General features: G+C 41.3%; 1 protein-coding gene across 1 annotated transcript; it reads right to left on the bottom strand.

Moving 5' to 3' along the window:
* Positions 1 to 1,104: 1,104 nt before the first annotated feature.
* On the bottom strand, positions 1,105 to 20,216 carry tmf1 (TATA element modulatory factor 1). The gene is made up of 17 exons (XM_007895203.2): positions 19,924 to 20,216; positions 15,412 to 16,727; positions 13,697 to 13,800; positions 13,332 to 13,458; positions 12,535 to 12,640; positions 11,568 to 11,710; positions 11,049 to 11,215; positions 10,496 to 10,652; positions 9,462 to 9,554; positions 8,731 to 8,887; positions 8,263 to 8,455; positions 6,053 to 6,122; positions 5,785 to 5,877; positions 5,506 to 5,625; positions 4,521 to 4,673; positions 2,609 to 2,734; positions 1,105 to 2,494 (listed from the first exon to the last, which is right to left on the bottom strand). Exons 1-17 carry the CDS (start codon positions 20,066 to 20,068, stop codon positions 2,351 to 2,353), a joined length of 3,414 nt encoding a protein of 1,137 aa, XP_007893394.2. The 5' UTR covers positions 20,069 to 20,216; the 3' UTR covers positions 1,105 to 2,350.
* Between the last annotated feature and the right edge of the window lie 357 nt (positions 20,217 to 20,573).

The following is a 20,573-nucleotide window of genomic DNA, read 5'->3' as shown; positions in this document are numbered from 1 at the left end:
TAATCAGAGCACTCATAACAAACTATATAAATTGCCAACTTGGTTATTTAATAATATCCTTGCATTTGATTTAGCGCCTTACCATGTCTTTGAGACGTCTCAAAGCGCTTCACAGAATGCACTGTTTAGTAAGTTGCACAAATTTGCCTCCATGTTTAGTAATGTAAAATTAAACCAGAAGTGGTTTAACATTGTGGAGCGTGTTGCATTTGTTGACAAGAGTTCCAGTTTGCTCTTATTAAAAGGTTCCAATTGTGGAGTCCTGTAGCTCAGTGGTTAGAGCACTCGCTTCGCAAGTGAGACACCTGGGTTCAATTCCAGACAGGGCGAAACCTTGGGCAAGTTTTCTTATTCCACACACCTAATAATCCCTCCAAAAAACAAAAACAATAATGAATTGGTTATTTTCAATCCACGACTGTTTGTGGGACACTGCTGTGCGCAATTGGCTGCTGCATTTCACCCACAAATATAATCAATTCACTTTACAGTATTCTGTGAAGCGCTTTGAGACGTCGAGAAGACGTGAAAAGCGCTATATCAAATGCAAGGATTATTATTATTATAAAATATAAATAACATCAAAGATGTAAAATGAAATTATACTTCTAAAGCTGCTTTAATTACTGGTCGTCACTGAGGGAATTGATCTCAGTTGGTGCAGCAATTGAAGTGTAATTACAATGGGCTCCAGTTAAGCAAGGGCTAAAAGTTAGTTAGGGTTTCCGTTTCTCATCACTCTCCAGAGCCCCATACAATGTGTGTGTATACATGTAGATACAGGTAGAATTGGGCTCTGCTATGATGCCATCATATTGTCAAATACCATTCCAATGTTCACACAGGAATAATGGCCTCTTTGGTAAACTCCTATAAAGACACCCATACCTGTGGAACTCTACCCCATAGAAAGAAATGACAGAAAAATTAGCGGGAGGAGGAAATTATCTGGTCTCACTGAAGAACAACATTTATTCTCCTCAGGTTCCAGCCTGAAGAAAGTATTTCGACTCTGCTTGAATTTTCAGATATTCAGACATTACATTAAGCCAAAAATGTCAAATAATATGCTAAATGCAGATACTATACCACAGGAAAAGATAGATCAGTTAAGAGGCTTTATTATATCCCAGATTCCATCAATGTACACAAACTATTTATATTTTAAATTTAGTTAGAACAATAGCACAGAACATGAACTGAAGTTATAGAAAGTTAGTTTAAATAAAGCACTTTTAAATTAAACAGACAGAATATAGCACCAGGAAAGAGTTATTAAATGTACAATGTGCTCGTTCAAAATAGTAGATTCTACCATTAAACCCTTTGAAACTATATATTTAAATGATTGCAACTAAACTTATTAGAAAAGGTAGGTCAATATGCAGGTTTTTGCTTTAGACAATAATCAGCAGCAATTGTTGCATTTTTATATACAGCACTTTTATTTCATTTATTTTAAACTGCTCATATTGAATAATTCTGCAATTTTTGTATTTTAAATTTTTGTGACTATAAGAACATTGAATAAAATAATATAACCTCTTAGGTTTAAATTTCATTCTGCCTTGCTAGTGTGAAGCATTTATCAGAAAAACCACACAATTTCTGAATATTTAATCTGCTGGAACTATACTTTGTATAATTTAAAAGCTTACACCTCAGGTAACTGAAACAAAACTGGTCTGTCTTGTATTCAGAAATACATATCATTTTGCCAAGAAATTGCATGTTCCCAAAGCTAACTTTGCATCCTTAAGAGAGATGTAAATTAGATATACTTATAATATTGCACATGAATTGTACAGGCCACTTTACCAAGAATATGTACTTTTACCATTTACACCTTTAGCATCTTCTCCTACGCAGGAAGATTAATGTCACACTGTACAGTTTTTCCTTTAAGGCAACAACACAGGGGAACCCCGCTGTCACCAGGCTGTTGGGATCTCGGGGATTCCAACCCACGTCATAAGCTAAATAGTCGCAGATGGATTATCAACGTCACCAGCCAAATCACCTGTGTGAGCTGCGCATGGGTGCACAAAGCCGGCCGGCAGCTCTCACACGGCGAAATGCACTGCTCTTGCCATGCGCAACTAACCTTAGTTAACCAACCAAATCCTTGCAATAACACGTTTTTCCTACTTTGACACCACAAAATGTCAGCCTCCATCACATGACCTACCCGCCATACGAGCGAGGCAGCATTATATTGTTGGGACGTGATAACAGGGAACACCCCCGTATATGATTAAAGAGGACAGGGCATATATACAGTATTTGTCAGCAGTTTGGGATTTCACATTAACAACGGGAGCCTTGAAGAAAAAGTCAAGGCGTTTTAAATTCAGTGTGGTCGTTGCTTTAACAGTTCGTCGATTTGAGCCTTGTACATGTTTTTAACATCTTCGAGGTCCAGTCGGAGTTCCTCGGCTTCCTCAGCTTTCTCACCATACATCTGCAGGATTGTGTTGTATCGCTGATCGATATCCTGATGAATGAAACACATCAGCTTGGTCATAAAGTAGCAAATTTTTACCAAATCCCTTTTTTTTTAAATATTAAAATATTACCATTTTAAGAGAATCGCATAAATCGTACGTACCTTAAGCTGTTCACGTAGTATAGGGATTTCATTTACTTTCTCCTGTAGTTCATCATTCTGTGTTGTTAACTTGACGAGTTCCTCAGCCATGATAGCTCGGGTCTTTTCTAGGCTAGAGATTTCAAGCTATAAAAGAGGATTAAAGAAAGCTGGTGTTCATATGCCATCAGTTTTATCTTACATTATCATTTGCCTTTTAGAATCTGCAGAATTAGAACTTAACACATCAGTCTTTGGAAGAATAATGTGGGGCCCAATCAAAAAGCAAATTATAGCTCAGAGCTTGCCTCAATTAAACAAATAAAAATTTGATTTTTTTTCACAACCAATAAGGGCTAGTGGACATGGCGAAAATAAAGTTTTTATTTAATTTTATTGGTCTTGCTCCCACCTACCTCTCCGTCTCCTAACCCTCTATCACCCTGTTCCCTATCAACCTGCACGCTCAGCATGTTCCGGTCTGCTCCATGTCTCCTGCCCAACCCACCAAAGCATCGGTGGCCGGACTTTCAGCCTCTCTGACCCCAAACTCTGGAACTCCATCCCACGGTCTCTTCGCCTCGCTTTCTCCCTTGCCTTCTTCAAGGCCGGTCTCAAGACCCTTCTTTTCGATTGTGCCTTCGGTCGCCCTTCCACCTCTCTGCCTTCCCTCACCCCTACCCCACCCCTCACACATGCTCGGGTCCCGACCACCGACTGTCCAGCGCTTTGGGACGTCCTCCCGATGTGAAAGGCGCTCTATAAATGTTGTTGTTGTTGTTCCCTCCCTCCTCTCAGCAGGCTCCGGCCTGCTTCACATCCCCCGCCTTGCTCACCCCACTATTGGCGGGTGAGCCTTACGCCACTCTGCCCCCACCTTCTGGAACTCCATCCCGCAGTCCCTCCGCCACGTCCTCTCCCTTGCCGCCTTCAAGACCCACCTCAAGACCCTCCTCTTTGACTGTGCTTTCGACCTCCCTGCTTCTTACCCTGCCCTCCACCCTCTCCCAACCTGACCCTCAGCTCGGGTCTGTAACCCTGTTTGTCCAGCGCCTTGGGACGTCCTCCCGACGTGAAAGGCGCTATAGAAATGTAATTTTCTTGTTGTTGTTTTCCAATAAATGTACATTATCAACTAGAGTCTCAACCATGACGATCTTATAGCAAGTAAATCACCAAGTCATTTGTCTCAGGTTCAATTCCAGGTCCAGGTTGAGTTTGCTGATCTCAGCTAGGGTGACAGTGGGAGTTCTACAATTGAACTTCAGCATCCTTGGACTTAGGGAGGGTAAAAAAAAAACAGCTTCTGCGCTAAATCACTGTTCAATGATGGCCTGCTGGAAGTGTGAATGCTGGGTCAGGTTCAACTCACATGAAAAACACCTGAGTGATCAAGGTAACCAAGGGCAGGAGTTGGTACTTTTAGGAGAGGATAATAATAATAATCCTTGCATTTGATATAGCGCTTTTCATGTCGGGAGGACGTCCCAAAGCGCTTCACAGAACACACTGTAAAGTGAATTCACTGTATATTTGTGGGCCAACACGGCAGCCAATTGCGCACAGCAATGTCCCACAAACAGTTGTAGATTGAAAATGACCAATATATTATTGTTTTTAGTTTTGGAGGGATTATTATTAGGCTCTGTGTGGAGTAAGGAAACTTGCCCAAGGTTTCGCCCTCTGCCTGGAATTGAACTCAGGTCTCTCACTTACAAAGCGAGTGCTCTAACCACTGAGCTACAGGACTCCACTTACAGGATAAAGGGCAAGAGAACTGGCAAAAGAAAGAACTAGCATTAAGAATGTACCAAAGATGGTAATAGTATTATTATTATTAATCACTTTTTGGAAGTGTACCATTCCAAAAGCTAACTCTGTGGAGAGGGTGTCACATACTATATATTCCCAAATTCAATTCTCAGATCTCCACCTGCAACTGTGCAATTTCTCCTTCCCTTTGCTTCAGTTGTGACTGCAGATTCTCAAAGACACTGGATCCTGCCCCCATTCTCAGTGCCTCATACAGGTTGGTCCCATTAGCTGAAGTGGTCATCGATCCAAACGAATGCTCAAACAAATCCTCCTGTAGAAATAAAATGTAATTTACCATTCTTTACTCACACTTTCTGGATTGATTTATTTACCCATTTTTAATGGTCATTCTAGATTTGTGCAATGCTCGTGTTCAGTCACTATTTATTCAATAGTTTAATAATCTAATATGAAAAACCTTTTCAATTGTGCCAAACATATTTCTTAATGAATTCTAAATAAATAAATCTTTTAAAAAGTTTAAAGATACACAAATCAATGATATATCAGTCACTTTCCTTCTATATTTCTCTTCAAACTAAATTATTTAATCCAAACATCAATTGACACAATTACACAACTTAGTAGATGGCCCTTTCAGGGACTTCTACTACAACAACAAGATTGCATTTATAGAGCGCCTTTCACGTCGGGAGGACGTCCCAAGGCGCTGGACAGTTGGGTCAGGACCCGAGCAAGGGGGAAATGGTCAGGGTGAGGGGAGGGAAGGGAGGGAGCGAGGAGGGGGTAGAGAGTCGAGAGGGGAGCTGAAGGCATGGTCAAAGAGAAAGGTCTTGAGACCGGCCTTGAAGGAGGAAAGGGAGGAAGCGGCGAAGGCACTGGGTGATGGAGTTCCAGAGCCTCAGGGCTGAGAGGCTGAAGGTCCGGCCACCGATGGTAGGGCGGGGGATGTGGAGCAGACCGGAGCCGGAGGAACAGAGGGTACGGGCAGGTAGGTAGGGGATAGTAGGTCGGAGAGGTAGGAGGGAGCAAGGCCGTGAATGGCCTTGTAGGTGAGGATGAGGATCTTGAATTTGAATTCTAAACTGCAGGACAACAAAGTATTCCTTTTGAAATAGGATTCTAGCATTGGCTAGTCCTACCTGCGAATGAATGGAAGCCTGCAAGGAAGCCATCTCAGCCCCACTGACAGAGCTGGATCGAGAGAGCGTTGGAGTGTTTAATGCTGGTTCCATCACCTGGTTGCTGAACAATTTCCGCTCCTTTAGAACGAACAACATACAAATAATGAAACAATGCCAAGAGGATATAAAGGTTTTAGCAAACACAAAATAAGTACATTTTAGATGCTCCTAATGCATTTTGGGTTTATTTCTTTAATTAAACTGATTCTAATCAATTAATTAAATTTTGCTGAATACCTTCTCTTTTAATGTCTCTTGTGCAAGAGTTGCTTTTTTTCTTTCATGTTCAGCTTTCAACTTCTCCATTTCCAACTGATTTGTCAACAGTGTCTAATTCAGGAAATAGAAGAGAATGTCAATACAAAGATTCACTGTAAGATTCTGCTCCAGCTTGCATTTGATTTAACACCATTCACGTTAAGAGGCCTCCTCATAGATTTTACAAGAATCTTATTGTAAAGTGCAATGACTGCATTTCGTAGGCGAACACTTTTTCGTTTCTTACCTTTTCTCTCTTTGCGTCTTCAAGTGCCTTAGTGTATTCAGCTTTGAGATTTTCAAACTCTACATAGTGCCTAAAATAAACAAACATAACTTTTAGAATATTTTTCTTCTACTGCAGGATGTGAATAATTGCAAGATAAAGTGTTTTTTGTTTGGACTTTGCCTTTATATTTGCTTGAGATTCTCAATTCTTAATTTTTCATGATTTGCAGTCACTTATTGTACTTAACTAAATAGCAAACGTAATGATATTCGCAACAGAAAAATAGTTTTGAACACATTTTTCATCTGATTTTAGGTTGTAAATAGGCGTTGCCAGAGTAAAGGATGAAGACTACAAAACAAACACACACATACACATTATAGCCAAGCTTCCAGCTTTATGCCACTCTGTGTGATCAGTGTCTATTCTTCTCAGAAAGCAAGTAAGTATCTTTGGGTCAAACTAATCCTACAGACATAAAGACGATTATACAGTATTTAGTGGAAGTAATCAAGAAAGACAAGATGAATTATCACGAATATCCAAAGGGGGTGCTATACCAGGTACCATGAACATTATCCTAAAGAGGGCAGTAGTGTATTACTGTGTTTCTACAAACAAAGGTATATATTGACCAAAATGTCTCTAGGCTGGCATAAATCTATTTTAGGGTATACTTTTTATATAATCAACATAATTTGCAACTGGTAAGTATAAGTAGAACACAGTACATTCTGTCCCCCAAAAATCCCTTTGATAATGCCAATCCAATTACTGTTTCTACACACGTCCACACATCTCACTTGACCCTACTGTAGGAAAACAAAAACCCTGACTCACAAGTTAATCACTTGGTTCATTTATAGAAAATTCATGGCCCTCAGCTACAGCCCTCAGAATGGAATCCATGTTAAAGCTAGAATCTAATTAAGGTACACCTCCTGATTGGCTCCCATTAGCGCCTCCACACCTCAGGCACTGACAGCATCACCTTGCTAAGCCAGTCTGGAACCTTGGCGTCTTGTCTGACCCTCAACTATCCTTTCTACCCCATATCTGCGCCATGTCCCGCTCTGCCTTCCTCCACCACCGCAACATCGCCCAGCTCCGCCACTGTCCCACACCGCAGGCCACCAAGACCCTCATACTAGCATTCATAACATCCAGGTTCAACTACGCAAACTCCCTGTTTGTTGGCCTCTCCCTCCATAGGCTGCAGATCATCCAGAATTCTGCAGCCCATGTCCTCTCTCGCACCAGGCTGTGACCCTGTCATCCCCATCCTCGCCCCGAATCCACTGGCTTCCCATCACACAGAGGATACAGTTCAACATCCTGGTACTCAACTTCAAAGCCCCCTACGGTCTTGCTTCCCCCTACCTCTGCAACCTCCTAAACCCCTACCAACATGCCTGCTCCCTCCAGTCTGCTTCACGTCCTCTGCCTCACCCACCCCACCATTGGCGGGCAGCCTTCTTCCACTCTGCCCCCACCCTTTGGAACTCCATTCCGCAGTCCCGCCACCTCACCCCCTTCCTTGCCTCCTTCAAGACCCGTCTCAAGACCCTCCTCTTCGACATTCCTTTGGTCACCATCCTTCCCTCCCTGTCCTCCACCCTCCCCGATCCCGACCCCCAGCTTGGGTCCGAAGCACTGATTGTCGAGCGCCTTGAGACATCCTCCCAACGTGAAAGGCGCAAAACAAATGTAATTTGGTTGTTGTTGTTAATTTTTGGAGAGCATTTGATTTTGGGGTCACAACTGGATCTGCTGATTGAATAGATCTGATCTGATCCATAAGCCGTTTGATATTACTCCAATAGTAATACAAGTGCTACAGGAGCTTAGGGCTATTTTAATGGTAATTTGCTTTTTACAATCATATACAGTCATTAACCAGGCAAGTGGGGATGCGCACTAAAGACCTTATGATGATACTGTTCAGTTTATCTATATTCTTACTTCCAGCAACATATCATTATTGAGGTTTTAAACCTCTTGAAGGCTAAAGACTCGGGCACAGATCATTCCTATTGCTTCAGTACGTTCACAAAGGTTTCAGAGTAATGAGATGCATGGGTGATTTCACACAAGGTGATTTTCTTAAATTGGGACCTATGGCTTTTATTTTCTGACAACTTTGCAATGAAATGAGCAATGGCAAGCTGTTGCCATTGCTGAGTTTTATTCAACGTAAATCACAATCACAAGTTTCTGCTATGAATTACCTGTTGCTTTCATCTTCAGTTTTTTCAAGACGGACTCTCTCTGCCTCCAAGTGAGCCTGCAACCTGCTCTTATCCTGGCGTATTAAGCTGTTCTGTGACTCCAAGGAGGAGATTTGAGTTCTGATAAGAAGCAGCTCTTCTGTGACCGATCGCTCTTTCTCCATAGCAGAAGCCAGCTGGGTTTGACTGTCCGCTAAAGTGGAGGTATTAAAAAAAAGTTAGGAACAATGTTTCTGCATGGTGTGAAGATTTCTTAGGTTTCATTATCACATTTTGAATATTAAGTATATTGAACAAATCTAGACATTTCAGTACATATACTATTAAATTTTCTAACCGCAAAACTACTTTTGGCGATGAATTTAGCCCTTGCCGTACCAATTTACGAGAAATCATACATTTTGTACAACCAAAGCTATGGTTTTTAAGCAAGTACTGTCTCTTTACATGTTCCCAAGTAATTCTCACCTAGTCTGTCAGACAGATTCTTTTCTAGTTTTTCCCAGGACAATGACTGTGCCACAAAGGTGGCTTGAAGATTTTCTATCTGCCGGAGCAGAGGCTTGCTTGCAGAGGTGACGCTTTGGCTCAGCTCCTGGTTCCGATTATCTGCTTCCTGAAGCCTCTGTGTTAAATTTTAATTTAAAAAATGTTTAATAGTGTGTCTTTTGTCATATCAGCCAAGACCTAGTGTCATGTGAGAAAATATTAAACAAAGATATAATACTTAAAAATACATACTCGGCAGCTCAAGCCATTTTTTTAATGTTACTTGTATCACTGCAATTACGATAAGCATATTGTACCTGTGGTTTAGTTTATATAAAAGCTCTTTGGGGAAACAAAATATTATAGAACCAAAGCTAATTTACAAATCCACTGGACAAATCCTTTGTTTCACACTCGGTAAGCACATTTCCAAGCCAGGTATAACTCAGAAAACAGTGAAGTTCTTCTGTTCATTTGTGAACAGCACAAAACTGGCAATTAGATACTCTATATTTAACCAGGTTTACTGAAGAATAGATGTACCATTAATGTAACAGATGTGCCACATCTTAAGAGAAAACTATTCTTTAAAATATGAATATACCAGAATTCTCCTCCAGACTTTTTTTTCCTGGGATTGCTCAATTGTACGTACAAGCAAATGGAACGTGAGAAAATTAATCTCATCCATATCTAAAACATGCAAGTACCTGCTGTAATTCACCAATTTCCTGACGTAAATAATCCTCTTTCCTTCCTTGCTGTTGTTCAGCCCGTTGAAGAGCCAATCTAAGATCTGCCACCTGTGTCACAAAGAAGTTTACAGCCCCATATAAAAATGTAAAACAGGACACATATTATTTGATCAGTCCACTTATTTTTTTCCAATCTAAAAGTGTCATCGGAAAATGTGTCAAAGCTCACTTATAAAAATAGTCTTATTTCTTCAAAATAATCAGCCTGAAGTTTAACAACTAATATTAAATGCATAGAGACTATTACAGGTCTTTTAGAAAGAAAACATCCACCCGATCAGGCAGACCTTGGTTTAAAATTTCATCTGCACCTCCACTAATGCAGCTCACTGCAATTAAGCAGAGCTCAAAGCACCAATTTATTTTGTTATTGATCATAATAAAACAAATGCAAATGGAGTTTACTAAATAGTCAGTCATTAACTCTATCCCCCACTGCCTTCGCCTTGCTTCCTCCCTTTCCTCCTTCAAGGCCGGTCTCAAGACCTTTCTCTTTGACCATGCTTCCAGCTCCCCTCTCAACTCTCTACCCCCTCCTCGCCCCCTCCCTTCCCTCCCCTCACTCTGACCATTTCCCCCCTCCTCGCCCCCTTCCTTCCCTCCCCTCACCCTGACCATTTCCCCCCTCCTCGCTCCCTCCCTTCCCTCCCCTCACCCTGACCATTTCCCCCCTGCTCGAGTCCTGACCCAACTGTCCAGTGCTTTGGGACGTCCTCCCGATGTGAAAGGCGCTCTATAAATGGAATCTTGTTGTTGTTGTTATATGTATTCCATTGTACATTATTCAAAATTTTGTCCACATTAGAAAGTAATTATATCTTTTTCACATTAATATACAAGCACTGTAATATAGAAATAATAATTCTTGCATTTGATATAGCACCTTATCACTTTTTCGAGACTTCTCAAAGCACTTCACAGAATATACTATAAAATGAATTGACTGTACATTTTGTGGGCGAAACTCAAAACACCAAGCTTATTCTCACCTGAACTGCAAGTGCTTCTTGTTGCTGCCTAGCCTCCTCCTGGGCTCGCTCCAATCCCAGAGAAAGTGCTTCCTTGGTTTTCATCTCATGACTTAAAGCTGCCTCCTGGGCTTCACTGTCTTTAGCTGCATTAGCCCTGTGCAGCTCAGCTAGCTCTCTGGAACAATCAGACAACGTTACAATCCAACCTTTTTTTTAAACCAACTTCAAAATAACTCTTGCACTTCACGTAGTGCCTGCCTTTAACGTCGGAAGGACATCTCAAAGTGCTTTATAGGACTTTTAACGTAAAGCATAGAACTGTGCATTTTGTAGTTGAACGTAGAAGCTAACCAGCACAGAGCAATGCAGTGAATGTAATGCATACAATCTCTTTGTTCAATCTCTTTATTGAACACTGTGCAAACTATTGCAGTATAAAACATTATGTTTTTCTATCTCTCCCCACCCGTCACTATTTCTTTGTGCTGCAATTTCCTCTCTGCTAGATGGATTCAACACAGATAAATCCTTTCATTGGGTGTATTTCAGATATACAGAATAAATAACTTACTTGTAGGAACTGTCAAGTGCAGACTGAAGGCTGCGATTCTTTTCCTTTAGTTCATCAAAGTTTATTTCTAAGTTGCTATTCTCTTTCTCCTGTCTTTCAACCACCGCATTCAGCTTCTTGATGTTCTCCCGATGCTGTTTCTCTATATCCTCTTTCCCGTCAAGCACCTGCGGGAAAATCCCAAAGAGTTCTTGTAGTTTAATGCCACTGTCAGTGGACATATAAAAGGCAGATGCATTAAAAATAGCAAAAAAATTGGTTAACCCTTTGAAGTGCAACTTTAATCAGCGTTCCTTTACTCACAAGAGATGCACAACATTTAAATCTTTTGCTACTGCAACAAACCAATCACCAATACAAACAGTGTAAAACTAAAACAGATGTTACTCAAGATTAGAAAAGGTTTACTCTAGCCTGTTGATGTCAAGCCCCAATGCTCTTCAGAAATATTAACCTTATGAGTTGGCTATCTTCTACTTTAGTGGAGGAACTTCAGGCAATAAATCCCTCATTTCTGACCTGTTGCAAATGCTGAACTTCTTCCTCCAGCTCCTTGATCTTTTTACTTTGTTTTGTGATCAGACTCTCGTTGTCTTTCTCCTTAGCCCTCATTTTCTTTATATTGTTTGAATTCTGCAGCTGCTGTTTCGAAAGTTTCTCGCCTGAAATTATTAAAATGAAATTTTAAAACAAATGTTTGAGTGTCTACTTCAGGCTTCCCTAGTAGTTACCGTAAGATTTCTTTAAACAATAATAGACATTGGAATGAAATAAATGAAATCCCTGTGCTAATGTTATCTGTACCAAAAGACTTTTCGTAAAAATCCCAAGTTTCAAGTCCTCCTGTTTTGGACAGCACCAATTTCAATCCAAGAACAAATACCACATATTATGGCAATCCAGTCCAGCATTTGAACTAATTGCCATATCATTACATAAATTTTTGTATAATCACTAGGCACAACTCTTATTCTGGTTAATTTATCCAAGAAACAAGCCAAGAACAATGAGTATATAACCTAACCTTAAAATCAAATACAGACATTACTGTTGAATCCAAAATAGGTGCATCTAATTCCTCCCCCAATTGTTTTAGCTCAAAAGACATCTCCTTTTCAATTTAGTGTGGCAATAATACTTACATATGTTCGAGACAAAGTGAAATATATTTTAATTGTGCGCAGTTGATTATTCTTTCTCTTAGTCACGCCAACATGCAAAGTGCAATGGTAGCTTCTACCTCTTATTCTCAGTTCTAATCAGACTGAAACTCAACTGGAATGTGCCAAGGGAACATTTAGAAAGATACATTCAGTTCAGTTTCTCCATGATTGCCTGACTTTGGATTCCTATATGAAATTTTCTTGTCAATGTTCAGAAGTTTGACAACGGACAGGAGAAACTAAACAAATGTATCTTGATTGGCACCTAAACATGATACAACTTTACACTGCACATTACTTATTGATTTGCATATTTTTACTACCTTCTTCCATTAATGCATTGATCTGGTCATCTTTCTCTCGCATAAGCTCTGCTGTTTCATTGGAGTTCAGCCGAGTAGCCAGCTCTGCCCTCAAAATCTTTAATTCCTAGAAAATTTCAAATTCCACACAGAAAATTCAGCAGTTTTCAAATGACTTTTCTTTTCTGTTTTACATACACAAACATTCAAATCCGTTCAAAGATCACAAATGTTATTAAAATTCCGATTGTCAAGGAAAATATAGAATTTTTTTCAAAAAAATTAGGTCAAATATAGCTGATTTCTGAATGAAGAATAGAGAAAATGAGAATGTTAGCAACATCAATAATTTTCTTTCTTTCTTACTGTCAAGTGTTCAGGCTTGTATTTCTCTAGCGTTCCTGCAGAATCTTTCAATGTCGCATTTTACATCTTTAATGTTTAACACTTCTAATGAGAGTAACAGCTTGGTTTCATGCAGTCGCACCTCCCAGCCGATCCGACTTGCTTATTACCCCCACCTCCACCAACCGCTTCCTCCGCTTGGCTGGCTCCGGTCTCCTATCGTCCCCTACCATGGTGGCTGTGCCTTCAGCCACTACACCCCGAAACTCTGGAACTCTCTCCCTCAATCCCTCTGACTTGCCCCCTCCATCCCCACTTTCAATCCCACCTAAAAACCTTCCTTTTTGATCGTGCATACGGTCATCTCCCCCTTCCCTCTGGCTCGGGGTCAGACTCCTGCACTGTCAAGCGCCTTGGGACTCTACAAAGCGTGAAGGGCACTATATAAATGCAAGTTGCTGTTGTTGTTTTACCTTTTTAACATTGTCCCTCTCCTTGCAAGCAACCTGGGCCTTCTTTTCCGATTCTGCAATACGATTGGTGAATTCCTCTTTTATGGGGGAGATGCCGTTGGTTTCTTCCTTCAATCCAATCATCTCGCTTTATTTGTGAATAACATTCCGAAAATAGGAGGTAAAGACTTTTAATCATTTCACATCATCGCAGATTGTCATTCCACACATTAAGTGGCATTATTCTAATTACTATGTAACAGTTAAAACTAAAATGAACATTTGTGTGTTTGGTTACAGTCATTCTAGATTTCAACAGGTATTTTGCTCAGTAGGACAGTGTCAATTATCTTGTTCAACAGTGCAAGGCTACTTTTATCACTTACTCTTTCAGATTATCAATCGTCTCCTCCAATCCAGCTTTATCCTTGCTAACAGCCAAAAGTTGAATCTCTCGCTTTTCCAGCTTTTCTGTCAGTTCATCAATTATCTGTTAATGGTTACCAGGAAAACAAGAGCAGAAATAATACTTATGGCAACTTTTTCCTCATAATTCAACGTCCACTGTTGACAGTATTTGAAGCCACTTCTCGGGAATCCTCAAGTGATTCTATTCAATCTCTGTCTAATTCAACAATTAGTTAAAAACTGGTTTCTCGAGAAATATGGTCTAAACATAGTCCTTTAAATGATAATCAAAATTTTTTGTAGTTGACATAGCCTTTTCACATTAAAATGCCCCAAAGCGCTTCATATCTTTGATGTAAAATGTAAGGACTATATATTTTGTAGGCAAATGTAGCAGCCAATTTATGCACAGCAATGATGCACAAACAACCGTGAAGCAAATCACGGCACCGTAGACAAGCGTTGGATTATGAACTCAAAGTCCCGATGTGGGGCTTAAATTCACAATCTTCTTACAGAGGTGCTACCAACTGAGTGCGGCTAACGCCGAATACAGAGTTTCTACTGTAACTGGGAGTTCATCGATATGGTCTCACCCCCTTACAAACTTTCACAAATGTTATTATTAAAATAACAGAATATTAAACTCAAGCATATGTGGGTTGTTAACTTGTGTGTACTGACAAATAAACTATTTCCAGATTAATGGTTAATAAAAGCAAACAGACCAGTAAGGTCTCAGGTTTGATCTCCAGTCTGGATTGGGTTAACTGATCTCTGCTAAGCCAGTACTAGGTCTGTTCAAGGTGACCTCATTATATTGCAAGTAAATGTCAGCAGAAACCTACAAAGAAACTGGGGAACTATGTTCGAGTGAAGAGCAAGTCTAGATTAAAACAGCTGTGTGAGAAGAGAGAGAAAGAATAATTGGAGGAATTCTGGATCTTAAATGGAAACATAGATGAAACACTAGACTCCAAAGATGCGAGTTCAAAGATAATTTATTTCATAGCCGTTGCAGCTTTGCTTGCAACCAAAGGATCCAATATGGAATGTAGATTGACACAGTCTCTCTCTCTATGTCTGTCTCAGTCTCCCTCTCTCTAGCTCAGTCTCTCTGTTTTTCTCTTTCCCAGTCTCTCTCTCCTAGTTTCTCTCCCTCTCACACTCTCTGTCTGTCTCTCTCAAACTGTCACTCTCTGTCTTTCTCTCTCTCCCACAAAACTCACAATCACTACACTTGATAATATATTGTTTGTCAGTCATTCTCTCTCTCTCTCACTATCTCAGTCTCTCTCTCACGATCTCAGTCTCTCTCTCTCTCTGTCTGACATGGGAGGACTCGAGTTCCAACGACAACCAGAAAGAACTGCCTTACATTTGTTGCAGAATATAGATGCATCTTTCTGAATGGTGTGTGCGTTCCTCTTTTGCTACGTAAATGCAGAATTCAATGCATACCTCATATTTTGGGGATAATTAAAGCATTTTTTAATACAGCTCATCAACGATAGGAGATTCGCCGCCAAAACATACGCCCAAGACAGTGCCAGATACAAGACCTTTCCGATGAGGCAGAAATCATGTCTCTACAACAATCGGTTATCGCGTGATTGTCGGATACACTGACGTACAGACAGACATTTCGTCTTTATTAGTATAGATTAATGTAGCCTCAGTGTAAAAGATTTACCTTTTGCAATTGAAGCTTCTCAAATTGGCCATTTGTCTGGCATTCAACTTCCGCAATTGCTGATGGCGGCTCGTCGATTATTTCAGCTTCCGTATTTTGGTTTTCATTCACTGTTAGAACAGGTACAAGCAAGACCTCGGGCTGCTCACTGTTAACTGGAGTTGCGCTTCGTCCACTCTCCTCCATTTCCGTTTCTGTTTCATCAAATACGATCTCTTTCAGCATCTCATTTGTGCTCTCTTCCACATCGCCCACTGGCTGCTCAGTTGGTTCTGAATTAGAAGCAGACTGTCCTCCAGACCCTGATGCCAGGTTACAGCCCCGGCCGGGCATGTCATCGTCCGAATTAATTTCACTCACACTCCGGCTGTCCAAAGACTGCACGCTGAAGGCATCGATTCTCTCAAAAGCATCCGAAGAGCTGGAGCTTTCAGTAAGTTTCTGATACTCGTCAAGGCGCTGATAGTCATTGCAGGCAGAGGTTGATAATAACTGAAAAGATGTCTGCATAAGGTGCAGGCTGGCTTTCGAATCCGCAGCCTCCTGTCTAGAACTTGCTGAGCTTTCACTAAGCACACTCTCGTGATCCAGCACCTCAATGTCACTGGTTGTTGAGGTTCCAGAGGAAAATGTACTGATGGGGGGAGAGGGAGTGTTACTTTGCCTGTCCTCTGATTTGGGCTCTTTTCCCTCCAAAACTACAGGAGGGGTGCTGGGTTTTGATGGGCTGTCAGGCAAGCTCTCTGAATGTTCATTTTTTTCAGTGTTATCAGTCATTTTTTCTCCCGTAGAATCAGCTAATGTACCAGAAGCCAAACTGTCAGACTCATTTTCTGTTGCTTCACCTAGTTTTTCATCCTCCTTGTTCCTCACCTCCTTTTTACTTGTACAAGATTCTGAGCTTTCTGAGGTTACGCTTGGCAACTGGCTAACAATGAGGTCATTGGACTCTTTTAACTCAATGTCATCTATTTCAAGTGCCTCTGAGCTCTCATCTTCTGAGTATGGCTTTTCTGGTACACTTAATTCAATGGATTCACTGGGCTTTGCAGTCAATGTGCCTTTTACCTCTTTGGGCAGCTGTGACTTGGCTGGAGGTTTAGAGACCACTGGAGTATTCTGAAGAGTTTGGATGTCAGCAGATAATAGAAAGGCACTGAAGAAGTTCTCTGATTCATCCACCACAGTTCGTGTAACTGGTGTGGTGATGGCTTTTAGTGAATCTTCAGAACAGGGATTGGGGCTGTTCTCTATAGGGGTTCCCCACTGGGTGGAAACCCATCCTCCGCTGATGGAGGAACTCTTGACTAGTAATGCTGTTGCAATTGAAAACACAAAATGATTAAAGTTGTTGATGAAGTGAATAAAATCGATTCAGTTTTCTATGTTAATTTCAAAGCAAATGACTGAACATCAAACATTAACTTCATTACCAAAAGGCTCTCTCTTAGACATCACGGATCATCATAAACTATCACAAATAAGGAATTAATGTTCATTCAAAACACTAAGTTTACAATGACTTATATGTTCCCTGTATTCCACCGATGACATTTCAGTCATCAGGATTAAGTGGAACATTACTCAAACATAACGAGACCCAATATCTGCAAATCCTGGAATGAAACCCAAAACACCTCTCATGTGATACTTGTCAGTTCATTTTCTTTCTTCTATTTCACTATAAAAACAACTTATACAAATAAAACGAGAAAACAATTTCACATAAATGGAATTTGTGGGAAAAATTGGAAAAGAAGTGAGGTCAGCTGCTTTTTAAACTGCTTTTAAAACTAACTTTCAAGCCCATTTAAAAAAAAACACTCCTGCTTTAAGACATATTTGAACGATCTTAAATGTGACTTTTTGGGGGTTTTGTAAATTAAGTGCCAGTAGACTCAGCCACTACCTCATTTCCGTTAGTTTAATCACAATGGGCCTTTCTGCCTCTGAGTATAAAGAGTTTATTTTCCAACCATAAGGTTTTTTCTCACCAAAGACCACAAACCCTGGTGAGTTTCAGGGAGCCATACAAACAGTACCATTCAGCAGTTTGCATACTGCTTGTAAACAAATTTCTTTCGATGCATTACTGCCATAAACTTTTCCATGTTTGTCTGGATTTAGATTACGTTTTATTAAAAAATGGGACACAATTTTTCAAAGAATTCTCACTGTCCAGGCTCACACATCAAGAACAGTTCTATTTGGATATTGTTCCATTTGTTTAGATGGACTGTTAGTGTATATTTCAAGGGACTGAAGTTTGTAAGCTAACACTCTGGACAATAACTATAGGTAATGATGAAATTAAGTTGATTTGGAAGAAAATGGCAAAGCTGTAATTTAAAGGAGTGAACTGTATTGCTGTAATCTGTTGCAGCAGCATTTACAAAACTCACTGCACTTAAAAAGCTAATAAGCTTTCCTTTTCATACTTAAATGGCATGACACTCTCAGACTGCTTATTTAATGCACTTATCAATTCAGGCAAATCCAAGCTTGAACATTACAACCGACTGTTAGCTGCAACCAGAGTCAGAGGCTGAATGCATGGCAGCACAGACGATGACAGATCTATCAAGTCAGAGGCTGACAGTGACCTGAAGGTAAACAGAGTTAGAGGGAATGTCCAGGGTGTCCTAACCCTAATTCAAATCCAGAGTAACACAGTTAACATTCAGGCCATTGTGACTGAACCGTTCGGATTTTTCAAATATATGTAAAAGTAAGAGTTAACAAGATTTGCACTGTAAACTACTGAGATCATTTTTAAGATTGGACAAAATAATTGATAGTGGAATCAGAAGCTGAAATGGATGGCAGATGAGATTCGGACGATGAAGCTGATGGCGCAGATTGAGGAATCTGATCATTATAACTATGGACAAACAAACTGATACATGTGTGTCCTGATTGATCACTGTGACTACTGACTGCCAAATCCACTTGTTATTTTCTTTGCTGTCATAATGTAATTAAAGTTTCAAAATACAGAGATCATCTTTCCACACAGATCTTTCAGCATGTGTCACTTTGAACCAATTCTCAAGTAGCCTGTAAATCAAATATATCACTGTAGCACACATCAACTCAAATTGCTCCTCAATTATCCTATATAAAGCTCAGTGGTTAGAGCACCCGCCTCGATTCCTGGTAGGGCAAGTCCTTGGCCAAGTTTCCTTACTCCACACACCTGATAATAATCCCGCAATAAATAAATAATAATAATTTGGTCACTCAATCCATGACTGTTTGTGAGACACTGCTGTGCGCAATTGGTTGCCACGTTTCACCCACAAATATACAGTCAACTCATTTACGGTATACAATAATGCACTTCACAGAATACAGTATATTCTGAAGCACTTTGAGACATCTAGAATACTGGAAAAGTGCTATATCAAATGCGCCATCAGCATATTATGAAAATAATAATAATTATTAGCTCTCTTATAAAAAGGTCTCTTATAAGCAGCCGTGGTTCAGAAGGGCTAAAGCTAAAATTGTTTTACTCGTCATAATCCATAGTTTAAGAAGACATTAAGAAAATGTCACAAACCCGTCATTATGTTTTAATAAAATTCAAGTGGGGGTGGAAGGTGTGGGGTGGGCGGGGGGTGGGAGCCTGCAATGCAACTGCACAGAACTTTCACAAGCCAAAGTTTTCCTGAAGTCTTGAATGACAACGCAGGCGCAAAATAAGAGTTTTCTTTTGTTGGGGGGCAATTCGGGAGAAGGAACTTGCAATAATATAGATAACAAATGTTGGGAAACTGGAGGAAAATCCAGGGAAACTGCGTACAAATTATGTGTCGATAATAATAATCCTTGGGTTTGATACAGCGCCTTATCGCGTCTTCGAGACTTTCAAAGCGCTTCACAGAACACACTGTAAAGTGAATTGAGCGTATATTTTGTGGGCAAAGTGCGGCAGCCAATCGCGCCCAACAATGTCCCACAAACAGTCGTAGATTGAAGTGACCAATTTTTTTTTAAAAAAAGGAATTGTTAGTGCCGGACAAGTGATTCGCCAATCGACTAACAACCGGTTCCTTACGGACTGCGGCGTAAACAGCGGCGCGTGGAGTGCGGAAACTCGCCCAACGTTTGGCTCTGCCGGGAATCAAACGCACGCGAGGCGCGCGCTCCAACCACAGCGCTACGGGTTCGCCACGATCACAAAACCCTACACATTACAGTATACAAATGATAACAAATAATAATAATAATAATAATAATAATCACTGCATTTGACACAGCCGCCGATCACCTGTTCCGGACGTCCCCGGAATTTACCGCAAAGTGAGTCGACTGTGAGGTTTTGTGGGCGAAAGGGCGGCACCGATCGTCCGCACAAACAGTCGCGGGTTCAAAGTGACCAAATTATTCTCATCATCTCATCATCTCATCATCAAAATATAATTTGACCTCCGCTCCGCCCGTCAGACAACGCCGAAGAAAGACTCAGACAAACAGTGATAAACGTCAGCGGACACTCCGCTCACGTACCTTCCTCATACCCCGGCGTTATGCTGTGGGCCCACGAGTCCCCCTCGTCCTCCTGGATGTCCAGGACCCGGTCGATGGATTTCTGGGCCTGTGACAGCGCCTGTTTGGCGAAGCTCGACAGGTGCGAGGCGTTGAACCAACTCATTGTCGCCTGTGTGGGGGTGTGTGTGTGGGGGTGTGTGGGGGGCAGTCAAGCGCCGATCCCGAGGCTGTCAGAGGCCTCCGGGCCTGAGCCAAGCGTTTGTTTGTTTGTTGTTGTGGCGAACGACTGACCGACTGACCCTCCCCCCGGTGACCCCGCCTCCCAACCCCCACCCCACACCCCCGCCGGACCGCAGCCTTCCGCTCCCTCAGCCTCAGTGGGATCAATAGGAAGGAGGAGCGGAAGGGAACCCCCCGGACGACTCGTGCCGAGTAACCGAGCGAGTGACCCGAGTCCCGACCTCCTCACTCTCTCTGACTCACTCTCACTCTCTCTCTCTCCGGCTTCTCCTCCACGTAGCAGCCGTGACGTAAATGGCCCAATCTTACCCCCACTCACTTCCCGGCGTCCCCTCTCCACCGCCTCTGCCCCACCTCCCAGCATCCCCCACGTGCCACTCTGCCCCACCTCCCAGCATCCCCCACGTGCCACTCTGCCCCACCTCCCA

This window comes from Callorhinchus milii, unplaced genomic scaffold (assembly GCF_018977255.1).
Source record: "Callorhinchus milii isolate IMCB2004 unplaced genomic scaffold, IMCB_Cmil_1.0 Scaffold12, whole genome shotgun sequence".
NCBI lineage: Eukaryota > Metazoa > Chordata > Chondrichthyes > Chimaeriformes > Callorhinchidae > Callorhinchus > Callorhinchus milii.
This window is presented reverse-complemented; position numbering and strand designations above follow the sequence as displayed.

Coding starts and splice junctions, on each gene's coding strand:
- tmf1 (XM_007895203.2), bottom strand. CDS start 20,068: ATGAGTTGGTTCAACGCCTCGCACCTGTCGAGCTTCGCCAAACAGGCG. Junction 9,555..10,495: donor AAGAAGCACTTGCAGTTCAG/GTGAGAATAAGC, acceptor TTTGTGACACAG/GTGGCAGATCTTAGATTGGC. Junction 5,878..6,052: donor AAGACGCAAAGAGAGAAAAG/GTAAGAAACGAA, acceptor TTCCTGAATTAG/ACACTGTTGACAAATCAGTT.